The 23,634-nt window shown below is 38.3% G+C and overlaps 1 protein-coding gene across 2 annotated transcripts in view; it reads right to left on the reverse strand.

Annotated features, from left to right (window-relative positions):
• HMGCLL1 (3-hydroxymethyl-3-methylglutaryl-CoA lyase-like 1) overlaps positions 1-23,634 on the reverse strand; it is a 160,456-nt gene that overhangs the window by 83,854 nt on the left and 52,968 nt on the right. Inside the window, exons 1-4 of one of the 2 annotated variants that reach the window (XM_015560052.1) lie at positions 15,873-15,877; positions 12,529-12,532; positions 2,831-2,903; positions 541-689 (exon numbers count right to left, since the gene is read on the reverse strand). In XM_015560052.1, coding sequence (XP_015415538.1) covers positions 541-689; positions 2,831-2,903; positions 12,529-12,530 — 224 coding nt within the window. In that variant the 5' untranslated portion in view covers positions 12,531-12,532; positions 15,873-15,877. Of the gene's footprint in view, positions 1-540; positions 690-2,830; positions 2,915-12,528; positions 12,533-15,872; positions 15,878-19,780; positions 19,791-23,634 lie in introns of those variants that run through there. The other variant, XM_015560051.1, reaches the window with a different exon arrangement.

The raw sequence follows: 23,634 nt of genomic DNA on the forward strand, positions 1-23,634 counted from the left end.
CAGAAAAAGTCAGCTGCGGAGAGGGAGGCTGACTGGGTGAAATGCTGGGCCCAACTTCCCAGTGTAGCTCAAAGACTCACATTTGTTTTACATACTCTACTGGACTTCTAAATAAAATATTCTTTGAAGGAATACAGTTAAGGTTCTTAAAAAAAAACTTTAAGTATTTGGAAACCACATTAAATGATTCCTTTGTAAATGCTGCTATGAGTTTATACCACTTTATTAAATCACACTGGGCTGAGATAAAATGATGGCTGCATTTAGATATTTCAGTATTAATAAAATGAGTAAGAATATCAGGTCTGTATGCTTGTCCCTTGGATCCCAACTGCATTACACATTGCACCACGTAGGGACACCGTAATCATTAACTGATATTAATGAGATGTGCGACTATATAGCAGTGGCCCTGATCACATAAAGCACAAATAAGATGCCCTACGTATACCTTTATGACTGATAAAATAATGTTTAGATAGTTTATAAATGGTCTTCAACAACCGATGTTAACTAAATAGAATCTGTGGGGTTTCATACCCTCGTGCTGGAATGTTCAGGTGCCTTGCAGACTTAACAACCTCCTCAAACTTCTCCATACTTTCTTCAATAGAACAGTTAATATTCTTCTTGCTAAAGGATTCAGATGCAGCACCAAAAACAGATATCTCTCTGGCCCCAGCAGCAACCTGAAAAACATAATTTAAAGGCAAAAGCTAATAAGTTTAAAACTACTCTAAAAAGGCATACTTGTATTCTTTAACATCTGCCTTAGAATTTAAAATTACATTCCTCTCATATTGCCACATACTCTCTTTTGAAATGTAAAAATATTTTATAATAACAGAATAATTCCAGAAACCACAACACTCATAAATACATGAGGCACAGAAAACACAGTAATGATGTTCCAATATAATATTGCCTTTCCTAAATGACGTTACCCTCAGAAATATTTCACCTTAATTATGGAAAATACTAGCACCCAATAAAACCTCTTAATATCAATAGAAAACCTAATTTTTAGACCAATTATTAAGAGTACAGTAAATGCTTTCCTTTTCTTCTCCTCTTACAGTCTAACAGAAAAACATTTCTCTAGTTCATCATTTAGATAATGTCCCAAATCTTCCCACCTATTTTTAAAAATACATATTTTTTATTGATTTTAAAGAGGAAGGGAGAGAGAGATAGAAACATCAATGATGAGAGAGAATCCCTGGTTGGCTGCCTCCTGCACACCTCCCACTGGAGATCGAACCCACAGCCCAGGCATGTGCCCTGACTGGGAATTGAACTGTGACCTCCTGGTTCATGGGTTGATGCTCAATCACTCAACCACACTGGCCTGGCTCACCCACCTCTTAACCTAGCTTCCAGTGGTTCATCCCTTGACTGCTACCACCAAATTCTTCTGTGTCTAATGCCTAATCCTCTTGCCAGTCTTTAAACCCAACCAGTTAATCTAATCAATTTTTTTTTTTTGGTCCTTTTTACCATCTTCACTCCTTCCCACAGGCTTCTTTAGTGACTTTTTTCAAATGTCAAGCCTCCTAGTTTTCCAGCTGAAATTTAAGACTTTCTATGAATGTATCTCTAGCATTGTGCCAAAATTTTCCTCTCTTTCTGATACCCTATTAATACATTAAGAACAATAAATTCTGTCATCTTTCTTGTAATTTAAATTATATATATATGAGCTTCCACTTTTCCAAATAAATTTTTAAGCTCTAAAATTAAATTTATTGAACATTTACTATGTGCCAGTATTGTTGTTAGTACTTTGCATATCCTATTTCAAATCAACAGTCTTGTTTACTGCGTATTATTATGCCGTCTTACAGCCGAGAGAACAGGAGACAAAGAAGCTAAATCACTAGCCCGAGGTCACAAAGCTCAACACTCTGGAGCCTCGTTTTAAGCAGAGGCTTGCCTCCCGCCCAAGCCAACATTTGTTTCACTCCTTTACTTACTTCCAAAAGCTATTATGGGATGTCCTTTCAGTATCTTTTCAAGGTAGATACATTCCCTGCTTTTTTTAGGCCCAAAAGACAGCAATATTTATAATTTCTTAAAATGCCTCTTTTTTCTTTACAATGTGACAAATCATTATATCGAATCAAACTAATGTGGTTTTAACAAGACCCACTAATACCCACCACCTCAACTTTATGCAATGGAGTCCGAAATACAAAAGTGAAAAATATCCATTAACCTCAGAAACAGCTGCTGTGAAACTTTTACACTAAAGCTATGGAAGCATAGCACCTTAAGCCTTTCCTTAAAATTGCACTAATTCTTTTATGTGTAATTACTAAAGCTTTTGCATATACATCCCTAAGGTGCAGAGGACTAGGAGAAAACAAGCCAGAGAGGAACAGGAAGGCTGTGAGAGGCGGTCCCAATGACAGCGACTGGCTTCAGACCGAGGAGAGAGCAGCAGCAGCAGAAAGCTGACCCCAAAAGTGGACAAGAGCAATCGTTCACTACAATATTAGCAACTACAATACTGTACTGAGAAATGGTTAGGTTACATTCCAGTCCTTATTTTAAAAGGAATGCACAAAATATCCAAAAAATTCATCAAAATGGGTAATTGTATTTTTGTGTTTTGATTCCTTTGCATGGTTAACTTGGAAGAACCACTTATACAGAGCACTCTAATCCCTAATTATTCCAGGAGGTTACTAATCTCCAGGTATTCATGTGAATATATTAGCATAGTATTTATAAAGGATAACAAGTGAGGTACATTTGATGCCATTTTAACTTTGTAAGGACCTTTAAAATAATAAGACACTGATTTTCGAAAAATTAGTAGCATACTTACAGCACGGTGAAAACCCTGAAGATTAGGAGTAAGGACAGGATATCTAACTCCTGGATATTGACGAATGCCTTTCCTAACCTCTGTTGGGCTGAGTGCAGGAAGCAATTAATTTTTGTGTCTATCTCATATTGATGGTTCTCTCTCTCTCTATGTCTTTTCCCCTCTCTTCCTCTCTCTCTAAAAAACACAATGGAAAATATGCTTGGGTGAGGATTAAAAAAAAAAAGTTATTACAAATGATCATGAATCCTAAATTCTACTATTTTCATTTACTGATCTTTATTCTCTTTCTTTCATTTCATAGACCAAGCCTCAAATACCCCTGAGATTGGGAAGAGTTTGAAAGACAATATGTTATGCATTTACCTTCCACATGAAAATTTTATGTCCAAATAATTTTCAGTGTATGAAATTTTATAATGCTTAGTTCAGTGAAAATTACACATCTCTGTTAGGATAATTTAACAAGGCTGAGATACCAGTATATTGCATATATGTTTTATTTAGTAATATTCATATTGCTTTATGCTGTACTGTCATCAGATTACTGTGTATTTTCATAATGCAAACTAAAAAACACAATGGAGTATACAACAGGAAAATTTAACTTATCTTGCAAGACTTCATTTTTCTATATTTTCTATGACTCATAAAAATAATCAACCTTGAATTAAAATATCAAATTTACTAGTTTCCACAAAGTGTATAATTTAGCCGCCTAGAACAATAATTGATGATCCAATCCCATAACCATCACATAGATAAATTACCACTGACATAATCCTGAGCTTCACACATTTATGAATAATAAATTATGGCATGAATAATAAACATGAGGAACAATATGTAAACAATGAAAATTATATGAAATGAGCATGGATAAAGCTGTGAAAACATATATAATTTGTATCTTCAATATAGGAATGGATGAGGGAAGGCTTGTGTTTTCTCTACAATACTGGTTTGTTGTAATAAACATGCATTGTTTTTCATTTAAAAGTTAAATAAAAGTAAAACAATCAAAGTATAATTTTTTTCTTAATATAACTACACTTTAAAAATATGAAATTGTTATAATAATTACTCTTATTCTTCAATTGGTCTTATTGACTTTCAGTTAAATGCCAGTAGAATTAAATTTAATCTTTCAATAAATATAATTTGGAACAATTAAATAAAAATTTAAAATTAAATATTTAGAGGCAAAAAGAGTACCTCTCATGACTACCATCATGCCTTATTGACATGTAAGCTTTCATGCTTCATTCTTTCCATACGCATTTATTTATCTGAAATGTGATCCTTGCACACTTATTTCTTAGGGGTCACATGTACATAGGGATCATATCCCCCCCACCTCACAGCTGCATCATTTACGACTATCCACTGTAGTCATCTCCACTGAATAAAAGCTAAGTCTCTCATTTCATTCTAAGTTGATTTAACTTTAATCCAGATGTTTATTGAGCACCTAATAGGTCTAAAGCCCTATGGTAGGCCCTGTGGGAAATATAAATACAGAAAAGTAAGGTCCTTGCATTGAATAATGCACAATATAGTGGGGGAGATAAAACAGATGCACATGGAAAGATAACAATCCAAAAGAATATACTGGTTATAAATGAGAGCACAGAGTATAAGAGGTCAGAACGGAGAAAGGCTGGTAGGTCCCTGTGATCTCTGACCATGGAATATTAAAATTTCCCAAATTATTGCCACAACCATATTTCCAGTCTCACATGATCTTCCAGAACCTCACCAATCCCCATCCAAAGGCGGGGGGTGGGGTGGGCTCTATTTACCTTCAACTTGAATCTGGGGTGCGGGGTTGGGATTTCTCCAACAATAGAGTATAGCAGAAATAATGCTATGTGACTTCTGGGGCAAGGTTATAGAAAAGGATACATCTACCATGTGGGTTTCTCATTGAGGGAGGCCATTGTGGGGAAATGAGCTGATATGCTGTGAGAAAAGCTAAGCTATGCAGAGAGGCCACATGAAGAGGCCCACATAGAGGGCAGTCAGCATCAGCATGACCCCCTACATTTGTGATCCAAGGACGATTTAGATGACTTTATCCTCCAGCCTGTGAGTACCAGATGAGGCCCCATACAGTGTGAACCAGAGACAACATGCCCTTCTATACTATTCTGCTCTGATTTCAATCCTCAGACTTTGTTAGTTTAACAAATGTTTATTTATACCACTAAGCTCTCAGGAAATTCACTACATAGCCAAAAAGGCTGAAACAATAAAAAAAAACACAGCGCTGGAAAAGAGGAGGGCAGGTGCAGAGATAAGAACCTGATGTTTGGCTAGAGAAGAGCCGGCCACTGTGACGTCTTTGAGTTAAGTTCCCGTTGCTCTAAAATCCCCAGATGCCGTGAAAGGAATGGAAAGCCACGCGGAGTGGGTGTTTAATTAACAGGAGAAGCCTGAAACGAATGCAGTATTTTAGGAAGAGCAATCTGGGAGAGATGCAAAGGGCAGGCTAGAGAGTAGAGAGGCAATTTTCAGGCAATTTTGATAAGTTCTGTTGTAGAGAAATGGCACAGGGAAAAGATCCCGCCCCCCCCCAAAAAACCAGTGGGACACTGGCTACTAGTATAAGACCATGGCTTTGCTTAAAAAATGCTGCCCTTGGTATTGTATAACCTTCTTTTCAAAATATCTTATGTTTGTGCATATTTCAACACAATTCTCGATTGCATCTTCATGAATTTAGCCTTGGTGCTAGTGTCACTCATTCTCTTTTTCTTCCGCCCTCACTCCCTCTCTTGCAAGCACAAGTTTTCTCTCAGACATGTAGATGTAAACATGCACACACAAATTATAATAAAAATTTTAGAGCTTTTGTTTCTAATTTTAAGGAGAAAGAAAAGCAAAGTCACAACTAGTTTTAGGATATTGCAATGAAATCTAAAACAACATTCTCTTACCAGAGAATAATGTTAATCGGTACTATGAACACTTATGTCTAACTAAACATAGTATGCTTAAATATTTAGTAGAGACATTTATATTCACATGATAACAAATAGGCATAAAGAGTGCTTCTCTAACCAACACACAGATTAGGGTAAAGTGTGTGCATCAGAAAAGAGCACAAAGGGAACAAAACAAAATTTAATCCTTAAGAAATGTAGGTTTTATTATCTTGTAAGTGATTATTTCATTTTACATGTTATTTAACAAAAATATTGAACCAAAATCAAGACATTTATGTAATGGAATAATGACTCGAGATGCTTCATCAGTAGAACCAGAAAATAAACAGGAACAAAGTAACTAAATTACTAGGTCATGAAAACTAAGCTTTGATAATCATTAAAGATACCTTAATGAAATTATGATAAATATATTAATTAGAATCCACCAAATCAGTATTTTATTTCCTTTTTAAAAATAGTCACAATATAATGAGGTATTTTAAAAAAATAACAGTATTGCCCTAACTGGTTTGGCTCAGTGGATAGAGCACCGGCCTGCAGACCAAAGGGTCCTGGGTTCGATTCTGGTCAAGGGCATGTGCCTCGGTTGCGGGCACATCCCCAGTGGGGGGTGTGCAGGAGGCAGCTGATTGATGTTTCTCGCTCATCAACGCTTCTCACTCTCTATCCCTCTCCCTTCCTCTCTGTAAACAATCAATAAAATATATTCTAAAAAAATAACAGTATTCTGTCTAAATTTGGTCAATAATGACAATTATGGAAAGAGCTTTAGGAAATGCTGATAGGATATAATTGTATTATAATAAATAAAATAGAGCAGGTTTCAATGAAAGGTATAAAGTCCCAGCCTTATTTATTTATTCATCATTTATTTAATTCTTAGCTGTACAAGTATACTTTAAGTTTGATGTTCTTTTGATGTCTAACGTTTATTATTCAAACAATAAGAAAACTGTTTTTTAAACAAATCTTTATTGTTGAAATTATTACATGCCCCCCTTTTTCCTCCATTCTCTCCTTCTATCCCTATTTCTTTCCAATCTTATAACTTTTCTACATCTGGTTTTATTAAAATATTTTAAATATTTTTTGTAATTTTTCATTTAAAATCATAAATATCCCCACAATTTGGTTGGTAACATGCCTTGCCATCATCTTGCCTCAGTCTGGAAATGGCAATATATATATGTCTATCTAGCCAACAAAACAGGCTAGCCCAGCCGTGGGCAAACTACGGCCCGCGGGCCACATCCGGCCCGTTTGAAATGGATAAAACTAAAAAAAAAAAAAAGACCGTACCCTTTTATGTAGTGATGTTTACTTTGAATTTATATTAGTTCACACAAACACTCCATCCATGCTTTTGTTCCGGCCCTCCGGTCCAGTTTAAGAACCCACTGTGGCCCTCGAGTCAAAAAGTTTGCCCACCCCTGGCTATACTATGGTTAATCAATTCATAGGCATTCATATTTTGATATGCATTCAAATAATCACAATATTTGTGCAACATTCCAAGAGTCCTTTAAAAATATGCAAATTGTCACAAGGATTAGAATGTAACAGGTGTATAGTTAAGAGATTTTATTATATCTGCTACTCATTCTATCATGGTGTGATTAAATTTGGACACTCTACACATTATACATATGTAGATCTCTTCTAATACTTTGTTTTTATCTGAATGCTCTAACTCTCCTAAATTTTAGGATTTCAATGTGTTCTCCAGGCAACAGCACTGGCTAAAATATAGTTTGAGTATTAAATGTTGTCATCTCACATAAATTCCCTAAAATTACAGAATTTTACGATAATGCATGAGTACGTCATCATAAAAAATGACAACAGGTTTCCCATAAGTTTAGGAGAGGAAAATATTGGAAGTTTCAACTGCATTTTGTAAGAGACTATAAAATTTACCATTGGGGCATACAAAAGTTAATTTCAAAATATCATGAGACCTTAAAATCTCATGATTTTTATAACTCATTTTAATACTTAATACTGACTCATTTCAACATTTTATACATTTACTGCATATCTAACATCATGGCATAGAAAAATAAAAAAATAAAACCGATGCAGCCAATACGCAGACTAGTGTTGGAAGATATATGTGTGTGTATCAAATGCAAAACAGTACAGGTACCATGTGATCTCAAGTTCCATGGAGCACAGATAAAGAAACATTTTTCTTTGCAACCTAAATTAGAACAATGACAACCATTTCAACTAAATCTTGTCTACGCCAAATATAAATAACTCAGGGGCCTGTTTTTCTTTGAAGCAAAATATTCATAGAGTTTCATAAAGCAGAACTATTCATAGAGCTTAAAGCTATTCAAAAATATTCATAGAGCAAAACTATTCATGTATACATACATTTTTCTACGATAAATTTAACTTTCTAATGTACTGTAAAAGGAAAGCATTTAATAAGATTAAACTTAAAAAGATGCTTAAAGTTTCTGCAGATAATTATAGTGACTTTTTACATAATTAATTTAATTTTTAAAGTAATATAATTATTTCATTTTAAAGTCCATTGAAATGAAAAGTACAAATAGTTATTACCCTTTACTTCTCTTAAAAACACACACACACACAATTGTTTGAGGAAACAGAATATACACTGATCAAATTCTGTTCAGTTCCAACAGAATATGTATATGTTGCCTGAGATACGCAATAAAGGGAAATGAATATTTATGATATAGTTTAGGTGAAAGTGCAGAGGAAACTGAGAATTTCTAATCCAGTTTTTAGAAAAATTCACTTCTATTCATTTAAAAAACTATCACTGGTTAACGTGTTTTTCCGTTTCCCAGAACAAATGCAATTATAAAGATACATCATTGTATAGGCTGCTAAGTTCCAGAGCTACATTTATTACAAATTTTATATGAAAGTCCCTTATACACATTTATCATTCATAAAACTGCTACACGGATTATTTTAACTTGAGATTAGTAACTAACAAGATTCCAAAGTATGTGAGAGGAATTGTTTTCCATCACCGTAGAAAATACTCAACGCATCTTTGTGGTTCTGTTGAAGTTGAGGTGACTAGACTGTGTGACGGGGGAAGCATTAAGAGTGTGAGCTAGTACTGTGTTTTTAAAGGGGAAAAAAATGTTTTGAGTAGGATCTAAAATTCAAGTGTTTCTCGAGTAGGAGGGGGAAAAGTTAAGATACTGAATCTTTACAGTGGTTCCTATAAAGTGCTATCTGTGAAATTACCTAACTGGACTCCTCTCTTACAACTGGACTTGTAACATGTATATTGGACTCTACTTTTTATCCCCTTTTCTCTGACCTGGTCCAGTCAATATGACCAAGTCAAGCTTCATAGATGGGTGAACACTACCCACTATCCTTCACTCTATTTTCCTGCAAAAGAGCTGAAATTGTTTCCCTCCCCTGCCCTCTAACAAGACCGGCATCACAGTGCTTATGGTATATTGAGGAGAAGGGGGAAACTATGAACTGCTAGGAAAAGCAGGATGAGATAGTCAGAAAAATCTAAATTACCTAAATAGTAACGAGTCTGGGGAGATACAAAATGAGGTTCAAGACATATGCTTTGGTGGTGAGATGCTTTTACTGCTCTGGGGCAGTGAAAAAGTGTGAGAAGTAAGACAAAAAGCAATTAAACAGAGTTACTTTATAGAATGGGTCTCCTGTAACTGTCTTCAAGTAACACACACGAAGACTGGAATACCATTTAAATCATTTAGGTTGCTATATTTCCTTATGTATGAATCCAGACACAGACTTAGCCACTCAGGGCGGGCAGCTCACAATTGCAGCACTCTTAAAAAAAACATTGGTATAAATATTCTCATATACTTAAAATATATAACAAAATAGAGTACTCAATGTATCTCCTATTAAAACTGTCACTCTCAAGTTAAGCCAACAATCCATATTCATCCTGACCTACAATATCTGGAACCAAAAGTGTGTAAATATTTGAGGAGAAACAGGTTTCAAAATGTACAGAGCCAGAAGCTAAGCTTATTCTTGATAGATCCATAATGTTTCTGAGTACAGTTGCCCCTTTAACAACGTGGGTTTGAACTGTGTGCATCCACTTATACGAGGATTTTTAAAAATAAATACTGAGTGTATTTTCTTTTCCTTATGATTTTCTTAAGTTACATTTTCTCTACTTAATCATAAGAATACATAGTGCATAATACATGTAACATACCAGATATGTATTAATTTACTCTCTATGCTATCTATAAGGCTTCCTGCTCAACAGTAGGTTATTAATTGTCAAGTTTTGGGGGGAGTCAACAGTTATACATGAGTTTTCCACTGCCTGGGTGTTTGGCACCTATCCCTTGCCTAATTCAAGAATCAACTGTATATTTATTTTTATGAATTCTCTGCCTAATAAACCATTTTAATTTTTTTCCAGGAAATAGACTTAAACTTATAGACCTATAACCCTCGTTTTCCCCTGCTCACAAATACAGTTTGCTGAATCATTTAAAACAGGGGTCCTCAAACTTTTTAAACAGGGGGCCAGTTCACTGTCCCTCAGACCGTTGGAGGGCCAGACTATAGTTTAAAAAACACTATGAACAAATTCCTATGCACACTGCACATATCTTATTTTGAAGTAAAAAAACAAAACGGGAACAAATACAATATTTGTATTTGCATGTGGCTTGCGGGCCATAGTTTGAGGACCCCTGATTTAAAATATTTTAAATGTCCTGTGTTTTTGTTTGCCCACCACCACCATCATCACCCAGGACAACATAAATATAAGCAGGAAATGTCCATAGGTATTTAGGTATTTGTCTACAATCTCCACTGGCCAGATGAGACATAACTGATGATAGTGCCTTCTATATGCAGGAGCACAGCAGAAGGACAGGATGTAGAACATGCAATTTCTTCAACACATGCCATCGATTACTCTAAAAGTGTAAATAATGTGGTTTCAGATCCTATAACTCAAAACTCAATTTGAGCAGTAGCCCCTTTTACAGGCAATCCATTTGTAAATGCAGTAATGAGAAAAAATGAGACCAGAGCTCTTCCTGACAACCCAGGTGAAAATGCTCTACCCAACTATGAATACCATTGTAGCCTGGGTACTATAACCTTGTCTCATTCACAGACTCTTTGCACAAACCCCATATATCTTAGCCTCAGTAGCACAGAGGAAACCTTGGTCTGCTTGAAGAAGTAAGACAGTTTTAATAAATCACAGTCTTACAATAATAAACACAGGAAATCTCTGGAAAATTGAACATCCAGTTTTTTTTTCCCCTACCCAATACCCTGTCTTGGCTGCCCCTGCTAAAATGGTCTGACACCATACTCAGAAAATTTCTAAAATCCAGAAGCCTTAAAACTAATTTGGTCTGGTGTACAATTTCCTGTAGTACTTCCTTAGTCAACGTTACCATTGTGTCGTAAGGACTTTGGTCCTGCCCTCTATCGATGGAACACACATGCTTCTCAAGAGTGACCAAAGCAAGTAGCAGAGGATCCCTACGCTTCTACTGTGAATGCAGACAAGACGTTAATTATAACCTAATCATGTGCACAAATCTGTATTTTTAAATTGTAAAATCAACCCAGTCTACCCAATGGATTTGTGGGTTATAAAGTAGGAGGCCAATGTTCCAGACAGAGAAACCAAAGTCATTTTCTGAAATAACATTTCCCAGTTTCCTAAGATAAACATAACAAATAAGTGTTAGTTATTCTTTGTTCAGGTCAGTGCCTTTTGTGACCACCCTCCTGGTCTTCCCGTGTCAAAACAATCATGTTCCCAACATCAATCTGGAGCAGGGGCAAGAAGTCTCAGAGCTCCCAGTATAATTTCCTTTCCATTCAACTGTGTTGTCTCTCATATATCATGCCTTTGGGTTTGATAATAACCCTGTTGACACTGTTATTTCCCATGCACGGAAGAAGTGATAGTTAAAACACTACATCTAATTGTACCCATTCTAGACTGACTATAAATGGAGTTTCCCTTCAAAATGTACACTTCCTGCTGTTAGCCATCTCTGCCCACAGTGAACAGCTGCACTGATGGGAAGGGAGGGTACGCCTGGGTTGTTTGAGGGAGCCTGTCTCACTGCCAATAAACACTGGCAATAAGAAAGGGCTACAGCAAAAAAGGTCTTACTGCCATGACAAGCAATGTGCTCACTACAATGGCTTGTATGCTCACACTACAATGATTTGGAGAGTATATGGATCCGGAGGTGTCTGTTTTGGTAAATAGTAAAGAAGGCGGAACTAGATCTTTGCCGAAAGGCCTACGAGAGATTTGAAGGGAGAGCTTGGAAAGGTTGGCCAGAGTGGCCAGTGACAAACTGCTTAATGTATCCCTAGGTTTGATTTTATTATAACTCATTTACAGATATTCACTTCACTTAAAAAACCTTTTGTATGAGTTTTAATTTTTTCAGTGATTTGATTTCCATTATCTATTTTATCTTTACAAGTGCCTTATTATGTAGATATTATGGTTATTGTGAGCAACTATACGTTATTCAATTTTGGAGTCCAACAAAGAACTCAATGTGTTTTTTTAGTAGAGACACAGTAAAAGGAAGGGGTGGGTGGGTGAAAAAAAAATGGGGAAAAAATTCCATGGTATAAAGTGATAAAAAACTGCCAACCCATATGATGAGTAAGAATCAGGTTTCATATTTTCTATTGTTCCACCAGAAAATGGATATGTTGTTATATCTAAACAATAGACATAATAACATCACTAAAAGCTCAGGAAACCTGCAACCTGGAGGACTTTGGGGAAATAACTATTTTGGGTTACTTAGAAATATGTTTCTTACTATGTATCATAAGCTGAATTCAATATAAAATGCATCAGCCTTGACTAAGAATAGTGTTACAGTTTACTAGTGGGTCCCATATAAGAGCAATAAAAGGAGGTCTGGAGTAAGTAGTGTTATGTTCTAAAGTTATCAGCATAAAGTTGCTTCAACATGTTGATATTTCAAAAGAGCACCTAATTGTGCATTTTAAAAGGAAAATATGAATGTGAGTACACAGAAGTTGTCCAAGACATTTATACAATAAATAGCATTTTTCTATATATTAACAATGAACAAAAATCTAAAATTCATAGATGTTACAAAATATTCTAATATTCTAAAAATTATAATTACAATCACCAATAAATTCTATAAATTGAACATTTAAGCTCAATAAATGTGGATAAAAATTTTGAAGTATAATAAAATAAAATGCTTTTTAATGTATGCTTCCTGTGTACAGGTATACTTTAAGTGAAAAAAAATAATTTAAAAGAAATCTATAGTCTTTTTTTTTATCAAATGTGGAATAAGTGAAATGTCTCATTCATGCCTAAGTTGTAAATATAAATCTTAACTATTATTTAAGGTTATTTTTTAAATATAATGTAGTTTTAGCATTCATATTTATCTAATTCTCTGTTTACTACATGTTACGCCTAGAGAACTTCCCAATAATTTAATCAGGCAATTTCAGATCAATGTGTGTGTTTGTCTAAAATATTTAAAAAATTACTTTAAAAACTTAACTAGAAAACATAATTAATTCTTTATAAACATATTAATAAAATATCTTTCAAAATCATAGCCTAACAATTTAAAAATATGTGGTGTCATATTTTCATTTTCAATGCTCCATGTACAAGGATCATACATTTTTTAAAACAAGTGCTACTTGAACACATACTTAAAACTGAGGAGCAAACCAGTTCACAACTAATTTCTTAACGCTTTACATTTTAAACCCAGATTTCACTAATGGCTATGGTTCTCCATGTGAGAATCATCCCTGAGCAATCTAGCAGGTCTTCAATTCCTTCCAGCCTCACCCAGAGGGCATACTCTGAGTATCTTACAGTGGACTGCACGTAGGAGGCTTAGTCAGGAGTCATATCAATAGAAGGAGTTTACATTAAAATAAGATTGGCAATGTTTATCAACCAACTAATCAGAGTAATGCAAAAAAAAAACATTAAAAAGTTAGATTCAAGTCTCTCTGTACTAAACTGTACCTCCCTTCAGCTTTTATGTAATTACTAGAGGTCCGGTGCACGAAATCGTGCACCAGTGTAGGCCCCTTGGCCTGGCCTGCGGGATCGGGGTGAAACCGGCTCTCCGACATCCCCGAGGGGTCCCAGATTGTGAGAGGGCACAAGTCAGGCTGAGGGACCCCACTAATGCACGATCAGGGCCGGGAGGGGTGCAGGATGTTGGCCAGCCGGGAAGGGACCACAGGAGGGTTCCAGGGCATGTCTGGCCCATCTCGCTCAGTCCAGATAGGCTGGAACCCAGCATCAAGCTAACCTACCAGTCAGAGCGTCTGCACTCTAGTGGTCAGTGCACATCATAGCAACTGGTGGACCGGTCGACTTCCCCCTGGTGGTCAGTGCACATTATAGCGAGCAGTTCAGTGGCCTTAGCATATCATTAGCATATTATACTTTGATTGGCTAAATGGCTGACTGGTTGACCAGACACTTTGCATATTAGGCTTTTACTATCCTATCTAATAAAAGAGAAACGCGTTAATTGGCAAACGACTGCTACCCTTCCCATTGGCTAATCAGGGAGATATGCAAATTAACTGACAGCCAAGATGGCGGCCGGCAGCCAGGCAGCTTGAAACTAACATGAGGCTTGCTTGCTTCAGTGACAGAGGAAACCAACGTTCCCCGCCTGCTTTGCCGGCCAATGAGCCTCCAGTTTAAGAAACATTGTAACAAATATAGAAGCTAAACAAAACCCCAGAAACCTGCTTTTAGCGAGCCCGGGATCTCAGAGCTGGAGTTATACAGTGTTTAGATTATAGAACGGAAACAAACCAGATACCGGCTTTCAGCAGCAGAGGCCTCAGAGCTGGAGCCAGAGCTAAAGCTGGCCCAGAATAAAAAAAAAAAGAAAAAGAAAAAAGGGAGCAGTTGGGAGCTTTAGTCGGCCTGAAAATAGCCCTCAGCCCTTCACCCAGACTGGCCAGGCACCCCAGGGGGACCCCACCCTGAAGGATGTGTGACCAGCTGCAAACAGCCATCATCCCCTCATCCAGGCTAGCCAGGCACCCCAGTGGGGACCCCCACCCTGATCCAGGACGCCCTTCAGGGCAAACCAGCCAGCCCCCACCCGTGAACCAGGCCTCTATTCTATATAGTAAAAGGGTAATATGCCTCCCAGCACCAGGATCAGCAGAACCGAGAGGCCTCCCAGCACTGGGATCAGCGTGACAGGGGGCAGTGCCCCAACCCCCTGATTGGCCCTGCTCTGTGCATGACAGGGTACGGAGCCCCAAACCCCCTGATGAGCCCTGCTCTGTGCGTGACAGGGCGGCGCCGCAACCTCCCATCGACCCTGCCTTGAGTGTGACAGGCAGTGCCCCAACCCCCCAATCGGCCCTACCCTCAGCATGACTGAGGGTGGCATCGCAACCTCCCAATCTGCCCTGCTCTGTGCACAACAGGAGGCGGTGCCCCAACTCCCCAATTGGCCCTGCTCTGAGTCTGGCCAGGGGCTGCACCTAGGGATTGGGCCTGCCCTCTGCCACCCGGGAGCAGGCCTAAGCCAGCAGGGCGTTATCTCCCATGGGGTCCCAGACTGTGAGAGGGCACAGGCCGGGCTGAGGGACCCTCCCTCTCCCCCCTCCCTGAGTGCACAAATTTTTGTGCACCGGGCCTCTAGTATAGGATATAATGCACAGCCCTTTTGGCTACTAATGCATACAGATAGTTCTACAAGACCAAATTTTAAGATAATTTAAATCAGACACAAAAATTGAATTTTAACATGATCAAAGTGGCTTTAAAAGTTTTTCTTATGGGAAAATTCAGGAAAAAAATTGGTAAATGGTAAACAATATAATTAAATTAAAAGGGAGGTAAAGTGTTTCCTTTAAAATTTTGTTATGGTTTTACTTATAAATCTAAGAACCCCCAAACCCAATTTGTTAATCAAAATTTTAATCAAATTAAGTAATTAGAAAGTAGTGCATGCTGAGCCTAATAAATCTTTGATAATAATCATGAATTTTGGTGTCATGGGGAAAAACATCCAAAAAATATAGAATTACACCTTCAGTGTGAAAAATTTTTAAATCTAACCAGTAAAATCCCTGGCATTATTGCTCTTAATTACAAGTCTTTCTTTGTTTTGCTTTGCAGACTGTCATGAAACTACATCTGAGCTACAGAATAATAATAACAAAAAAATATATATTTATATTTCGTATTCTTTTCTGTGAGAGATAAAGGTGTTTAAAAAATTTGTGATTATGTTTTAGGCCAGAAATTTCCAGTCAGTTATGCCCTAAGGGGCAGGGCACACTGGCGTGCCACAAGAATTTTTAAAACATGCAGTACCTGTTTAGTCAGGGGCACTGAGCTCTTTTCCCTTAGATTGTCAAAAAAAAAGACAACAGCCAACACAACAGTAGGCACCTGGTGTGAATGAATCAAAATTATCCCTATTTTTTTGTCCGATCAGCAAAGAACATAATATATTTTGGGTGTGCAGCAGAATCTTAGTAATCAGTTTATGTGTTCCGTGAGACGAAAAAGATTGACAAACACTGCCTCAGGCAATTTGCTTGCTCTCAGCGATTATAGTAACAATGATGTGCTAATGGTACAATGAAGCAACTTAAAAATAACACATTTGGGTCATCACTGCTTAAAAACAAATGGTTAAGCAAACCCCACCCACTGATTAGAGGAATGAAGTTTATCACTGTAAAGCTATAGCCAGTGATACTCACTATTATATAACCAACACTAGTACAGAATATCAATCAGATACATTGCCACATTGTAAACAGTGCCTAGTATAGTATTCAGAATGCATGTGATTGTTTTCTTTAAAAGGAGAAAAATTTGACTGCAAATTTAGAGGAATATGTTAATACAGCAACTTAAAATAATGCAGGATGTTTTATGCTAACAAAAAGGGGCCTGGGAAATAGGGGGTGAGGGGAGGGATTGGGGACTTCTGTAATACTGTCAACAATCAAATAAAATAGCCCAGCTGATGTGGCTCAGATCGTTGAGAGCCATCCCACGCACCAGGAGGCTGCCTGTTCAATTCCCAGTCGGGGCACATCCCCAGGTTTTGGGCTCAATCCTGAACAGGGGATGTGCAGGAGGCAGCCAACTGATGTTTCTCTCTCATCGATGTTTCTCTCTCCCTCCCTGTCCCTCTCTCTGAAATCAATAAAAAACATATTTAAGAAAAAGAAAAGAAAAGAAACTAAAAAGCAAACAAAAATCTAATTGCTACTTTTCATTTCTGGAGTACACTGACTTTTGCTCTGACAAAAAAACGAAACAAAACAAAAATGGCCTTCCTGTTCTTTATTCTTTCCAAGTAGACGTTACCTAAATAATTTAACACGTGGAACTGAATGGTGTGAGCGTGCCAGGCATGCCACATAGGCTACACCAGACTCTCTGCAAAGGTGTCGGTCAGGAAGCTAGGACTCGGCTGAGCAGGTCTAGACGTGGAGGCACAGCTTCTGGGTATAGAAATAACATTCTGCAGTGAAGGCCCTGACTCCTGCGCGGTGTGTGCTCACCGTTTTCAGAGTGGATGGCAGGGATTCAGGGTTTATCTGGAGGGTAAACTGCAAGCACTAATGTTTACCTCTTGTTTTCTGGCATTTTTTTTTTTTTTGGCCTTTTTCCTGCCTCATCTTCTGGCAGGAGGTGATTCTTCCCTCCTGGGACCTCCTCTCTACTTTGGGCTGCTAGAAGCTGGTATTCAGGGAAAAGGTGGCTTTACTCCAGAGTAGAAAAGGTTAGGAAAGCAAATGCCTAGGACTGTTTCAACCTGCTTCGACCCCATCTCTGCCTTTGCCAGAGGTGAGGGAGGAAGATCTGAAGGGGCTGTGGGTGCAGCTTTCTCCCCCTCACCTTGCAACTTGTCTAGGCAACACACCTCTCCCTCCAATACCAACCTGAACCCCATTTGAGGCAAAACAACCTTATAAAGGGAGTGAGTAGGAGTGAGATAAGAATTAGCAGCCCTGCCAGTGCTGAGACCTACCTACCTTCCTTCCTCCCTTCCTCCCTCCCTCCCTCCCTCCCTTTCTTCCTTCCTTCCTTCCTTCCTTTCTTCCATTCTTTCTTTTTCTTTCTTTTTCTTTCTTTCTCTTTCTTTCTTTTCTTCTAAACATTAGACTTACAAAATGCAGAACTTGCTTTTCTCTTAATTTATTTATTCTTTAATTATTAGTGAGAAAAAGCATATAACTGGGTTAATTAAATGCAATTATTTTCATTTAAAAGGAGAAGATTCCGATGAACATGTTAATATAGCAACTTAAAACAATGCAGGATGTTTTGTGCTAACAAAAGCCAGAAAAAACTAATTGCTACTTTTCATTTCTGGCAGTCAAACTTTGGAATTAGACCATTTAAAAACACGTAAGTGTCATGGATTATAAAAATGGCTCCAATGATATTTCCCCTCACACGTGCTCTTCTAAACTATCCTTCCCAATCAAGAGGTGCTGTCTGTCCTCCTCCCTCTGAAACTGGGTGCCTTTGTAACTGGCTCAACGAATATATTATTTAAAAGTAACGCTATAAAATTTATAAGGCTTGGTTATAAACGACACACCACTTTTCCCTGCGTCTTACAACACTCCCCTTTGCAGTTCTCAGTCACTTTTTTGTCTAAAGCTGCCGTGCTGTGAGGAAGTACACACTCACCCATACAGAGACCATGAGGAGAGGCTCTGAGAACACAGTGGGAAAGAGAGGTGCCCAGCAGCCCTCAGCTCCCAGACTCCTAGCCCCGCTGCTCGATCTCTGACGACCATCTCAGAGGGACGTCTAGCCAGGGATACCCAACTGAGCCATCCTGAATTCTTGATCCACAGAAACCACAAGCACAAACAAGTGTTATTAAGCCACTAAACTGTGGAGTTATTTGTTACGCAAATAATCAGAAGAACCAGGATTAATTTTACTAGTTTTTAAGAATACATGACAATTGCACCTATTCGAATACACATGAACACATGCATTTGCACAAACATACAGCTGGAATGTTCTCCACAAGCTACATGGTCAATGCAAAAAAAAAAAAAAATTAGACTTACAGACAAGTCTAAAGAGTCTATGGTTCATTCCATTTAATGCTGGGAGCAAAATGAGGTGGAACCTATTGTATGTTTATTTTCTATTTCCTGAGGAATGAATATATTTTTTCTATGTGTATATAGTTCTTATAGAACAATTTTATCCTCATTTAACTTTCAATAACCATCTAAGGTCATTGACTAGAGAACTCAGTGTCTTTATATCTTCTCTGAGACCAAATTTTGAACACACAGCAATTATTCTTTTTTTTTTTTAAATATATTTTATTGATTTTTGACAGAGAGGAAGGGAGAGAGATAGAGAGTTAGAAACATCGATGAGAGAGAGACATCGATCAGCTGCCTCCTGCACATCTCCCACTGGGGATGTGCCCGCAACCCAGGTACATGCCCTTGACTGGAATCGAACCTGGGACCTTTCAGTCCGCAGGCCGACGCTCTATCCACTGAGCCAAACCGGTTTCGGCCAGCAATTATTCTTTGATGTGGAAGAAATTCAACATGCTCAAATAAGTTGAAAAATGAAACAAGCCTGGACAGTGTGGCTCAGTAGTTGAGCATTGACCCATGCATCAAGAGGTCACCATTCCATTCTGAGTCAGGCCATGTGCCTTAGCTGCAGGCTCAGTCCCTAAGGGGGTGTGCAGGAGGCAGTGGATGGATGCTTCTCTCTCATGGATGTTTCTAGTTTCTATCTTTTTATCCTTCTCCCTGCCTCTCACTCTAAACTCAATAAAAACGTATTTAAAAAAAAAAATGAAACAAGGCTAGTACATTTAGAAACTATCTATATATATAAAAGCCCAACGACTGGAACGGTGGAATGACCAGAATGACTGAAAAACCGGTGGCTATGTGGCAGGCAACCATCCTGATCTGGGCCCTGATCAGCCTTCACCACCACACCCATCCCCCGCCAGCCCCGCCCCCATTCGGATCTCAACACCCTAATTGGGGGCGGGGCTGATCAGCTAACCACCCTCACTCCCCTCCCGCCAGCCGGCCCAGCCCAGTGGGTCCCCATCAGGGAGAGCTGGCCGGAACCCACTCATGCATGAATTTTTGCACCAGGCCTCTAGTTAATAAGAATATACCCTTAAACATCTTTAATATATATAAGTTTTTTACAGGAAGCAGCACTAGTGTGTGCTCCCAGCCTAGCAATTCCAGAAAAAAGAAGAAATGGAGATGTACTTCACCAATGAACTGGCCGGAGCCTAATGCTAACTGTCGTAATCAAACAGAAGCAACTCTATTATAGAAATAACATGTGGAAAGCATAAGGGTACCAAATATGACAGGGGTTACGTGAGAGGCAAACTTAGTGCATAGTGTACTAAACCCAGAACTCAGTGTTCCAAATCAGTCTCATTTGAATGGAGTTTGGGTTAAATCTTACTCCCCGTTCAGCCCATTCTCCTCCTCCCAACCTAGCTGAGTAAAAGGAATCCTATAACCCTATAAAACGGGAACTGTGGTCTTGGTAAATTTCACCAGGATCCTCTTTGGAGAGATGGCCGAGGCCAACTCATCTGGGGTATATAATGAATGAGACTCACCCTGGAATACTTCCCAGATGATAAAATTGCCCTGCCAGCTAACTGTGTCTCATAAGCAAAATAATTTGGGGCTCTGTGTGTCTGCATGCCCAGGGGCATTATCTCGTTCTTTCTGTTTTTCTCTCCCTCTTTCTCGCTCACACACAAAATCAACATGCCCACTAAATTACCCCCTTCCTTGCCTATTCACACACCCATCCCCCTCAAAAAGAGCAGAGCCAGGAATAAAGCCAGGAGGAAACCCAGTAACAGAAGCTACAGCCTCCTGCATCTCATCAATGAAAATCTGAATCTTAAACTTCAATCCAGTAAGTGTGTTTTCATTACCAATAAAGCATTAATTGCAGCACACAGTAAAAGGAGGGTAAGGAAAAGCTTACACATTCCTTCTTGCTTACATTGTACTTGGGCCATATATTCACGTGTTGGACTGATTTGTAAATAATTGTTACAGTCTTTTATGTCAATTTCCTTTTACTTTTACAGAGAAAGTCTTTTTCTATCCCTTGCTGACAGGTCAAGATTTGTGACCCATCCATTCCGTAGTTAAAAATTAATTAAATGGGGAGCAAATATTTATAACCAAGACTTTGCATATGACCTACATAAACATATAGCATTGTATACATTTGATGTATTCTTAGTGTTAAATAAATGATGTTCATGTGAATCATTCATGTGAATGAAAATGCTTAAGCCAAATTCCTAAATTCAGGACGAATGTAAAACTCTAGTTCGCTGTTTAAAATTAATGTATTTATAACGATTTAAATAGCTGACTACTAGGAGCCACATTTCTAAGTTGCCGTAAACCTGTCTATTTTTATAAACAAGTTTTCTTTCAGCTGTTATTATTGTTTGTCCCACTGAATCGGGGGGCTATCTGGACTCATTTGAAATGTTCCTGTAAGTCACTCTAAGGAAACCTTTTTCTAGATAAGTTGTAAAGAACATTTTTTTTTCATGGCAGGCATTTTATCATTTCTGGCCATTTAGAGTATAGGTGTGGGATCCTGTTTTATATGGCACCCTGCTACATGGAACTTTCTTTAGCTGATTTAGTTAGAAAGCCACTGCCAAACAAAACAGTAGGAGGGAAACTGTAAAAAAAAAACTTTAAAACACTAAAAAAAGAAGTGAACAAGCAGCAATCTAAACATAAACTAGAGAACTGTTCCCATGACCTGGGTCTGACGGGAAGAAACAGAAGATGCGGAGTTAACAGAATACCAGTTTGGGGCCACGCTCAGTCATGAGAAGAAATAGAAGTTACTTCAGACAATTACACACAAGCTGTTGTACTAAGATTGTTCTGTCACAAATCTCAGACATGACTTTAAGTTAGATGAGTCTGAGGTCATAACAGCGTCTTCTAAAATATGAAAGATATAAAATTTCAAAAGAGGGATTATCACTATGAATTAGTTCTGCTGACTTAGGGCCTTTTTTGTTGGTATAAAACCAGTGAAATCAGCAGTTACATAATGAGATGACCTGCAGCTACAAAAAAAATTTGCTCTGCTTAGTCAAGCTCAGTGAATTCTAAAACACAAACACAACTATGGAAAATAAAATAGCTAACGTGGAATATCCTCAATATTGCCTTTTTTGTTATTGTTAATCCTCACCTGAGGATATTTTTCCACTGATTTTTAGAGAGAGTGGGAGGGGGAGAGACGGAGAGAGAGAAACATCGTTGTGAGATAGACACATCAATTGGTTGCCTCCCACATGCAACGACCAGGGCCAGGGATCTAGCCTGCAATAGAGGTACATGCCTTTGACTGGAATCAAACCCACAACCATTCAGTCTGTGTGGGCTGACACTCTATCCACTGAGCCAAACCAACTAGGGCTCAATATTGCCTTTTGACATACACTTGATATGTTCTGGAGTTAAGTGACCAGTGTAATTTTAGAATATGAATTTCATCATGTCTTTGATTCAGGCACACTGCTTTTCTAGATACATGATTTATCTAAAAGATTTTTTTTTCTTTACAAATGCATGTAACCAGGTGAGTAATAAAAGTGAAATGTATTTAGTATATTAAATTACTCAGAATGGGCCCAGTCAAATATTTAAACTAAACACATACCTTAAGCTTTAAGAAAAAGGCAGAAGAGAGAAGAAAAAGAGAGAAGGCAGTCAATTTCTGTGGAGCCCAGGCCAGGTCAGTCAGTCCGTCTGTCAGTCAGGCATTCATTACTGACGCTAGTCAGGAGTCCGGTGCTCTGGGCTCTGGGCGGCACACTCAGGGGCCCAGTCACAGGCCTTGCTGCCCCGAACCTCCCAGGCTGCAGGCATCACTGCTGGGATTTCCAAGGTTCAAAGAGGTTATGTCACTTGCTCACGCTCAAGAAGGAATGTAGACAGGAAGACAGGACCAGAGGAATGTGTACGTCACCGCAGCTGTCCTCAAGAGCTGTGTGGGGACTTACATCATTTATTCCATAATACTTTGAGCCTAGGAAGAGTTCATTAAGTCTCAATAGGTTAAGTCCTAAATTCACTGCAGGACCGAGTCCAGAATAAATCATGTTATTTTATGGTTCCATCACATGTATCTACTTAATGTGAGGCCAGAAGGCATTTTCCCATTACTGCTCACAGAGAACTGCTTCCTTTTTGTTGTATCCATCTTTTCTCTTCACTAATTTAGCAAGAAGAAGCATGGCCCTCTAGAAAGGGGCCTATCCTTTTCCTGCTAAATGTCACCGGGTGTGTCCTCCATCAATCAGAACAATAATCCACCAATCAATTTCCAGTATTGCTTAATAATAAATGTGACCAATAAGCATTATACTAGGAAAGATGACTACTTTGTAGGCAGTTTTAGAAAACTATTGGGAAATAAAAATATCTTGAGGAGGACTAGTAAAATATAATGTCTGAAATATCACTTCCATTAGTCATCTACACTAATAAACAGAAACATGGTAATTGGCGTACAACTGCTACCCTTCCCATTGGCTAATCAGGCAGATATGCAAATTAACTGTCAGCCAAGATGGCCACCAGCAGCCAGGCAGCATGAAACTAACATGAGGCTTGCTTGCTTCAGTGCCGGAGGAAACCAACGTTCCACACCTGCCGCTGCCGGCCTCTGAGCCTGCAACTCGAAGCAACTATGTTACAAATATAGAAGCTAAACAAAACCCCAGAAACCTGCTTTAT

The sequence above is a fragment of the Myotis davidii genome, unplaced genomic scaffold (assembly GCF_000327345.1).
Source record: "Myotis davidii unplaced genomic scaffold, ASM32734v1 scaffold313, whole genome shotgun sequence".
NCBI classification, from domain to species: domain Eukaryota; kingdom Metazoa; phylum Chordata; class Mammalia; order Chiroptera; family Vespertilionidae; genus Myotis; species Myotis davidii.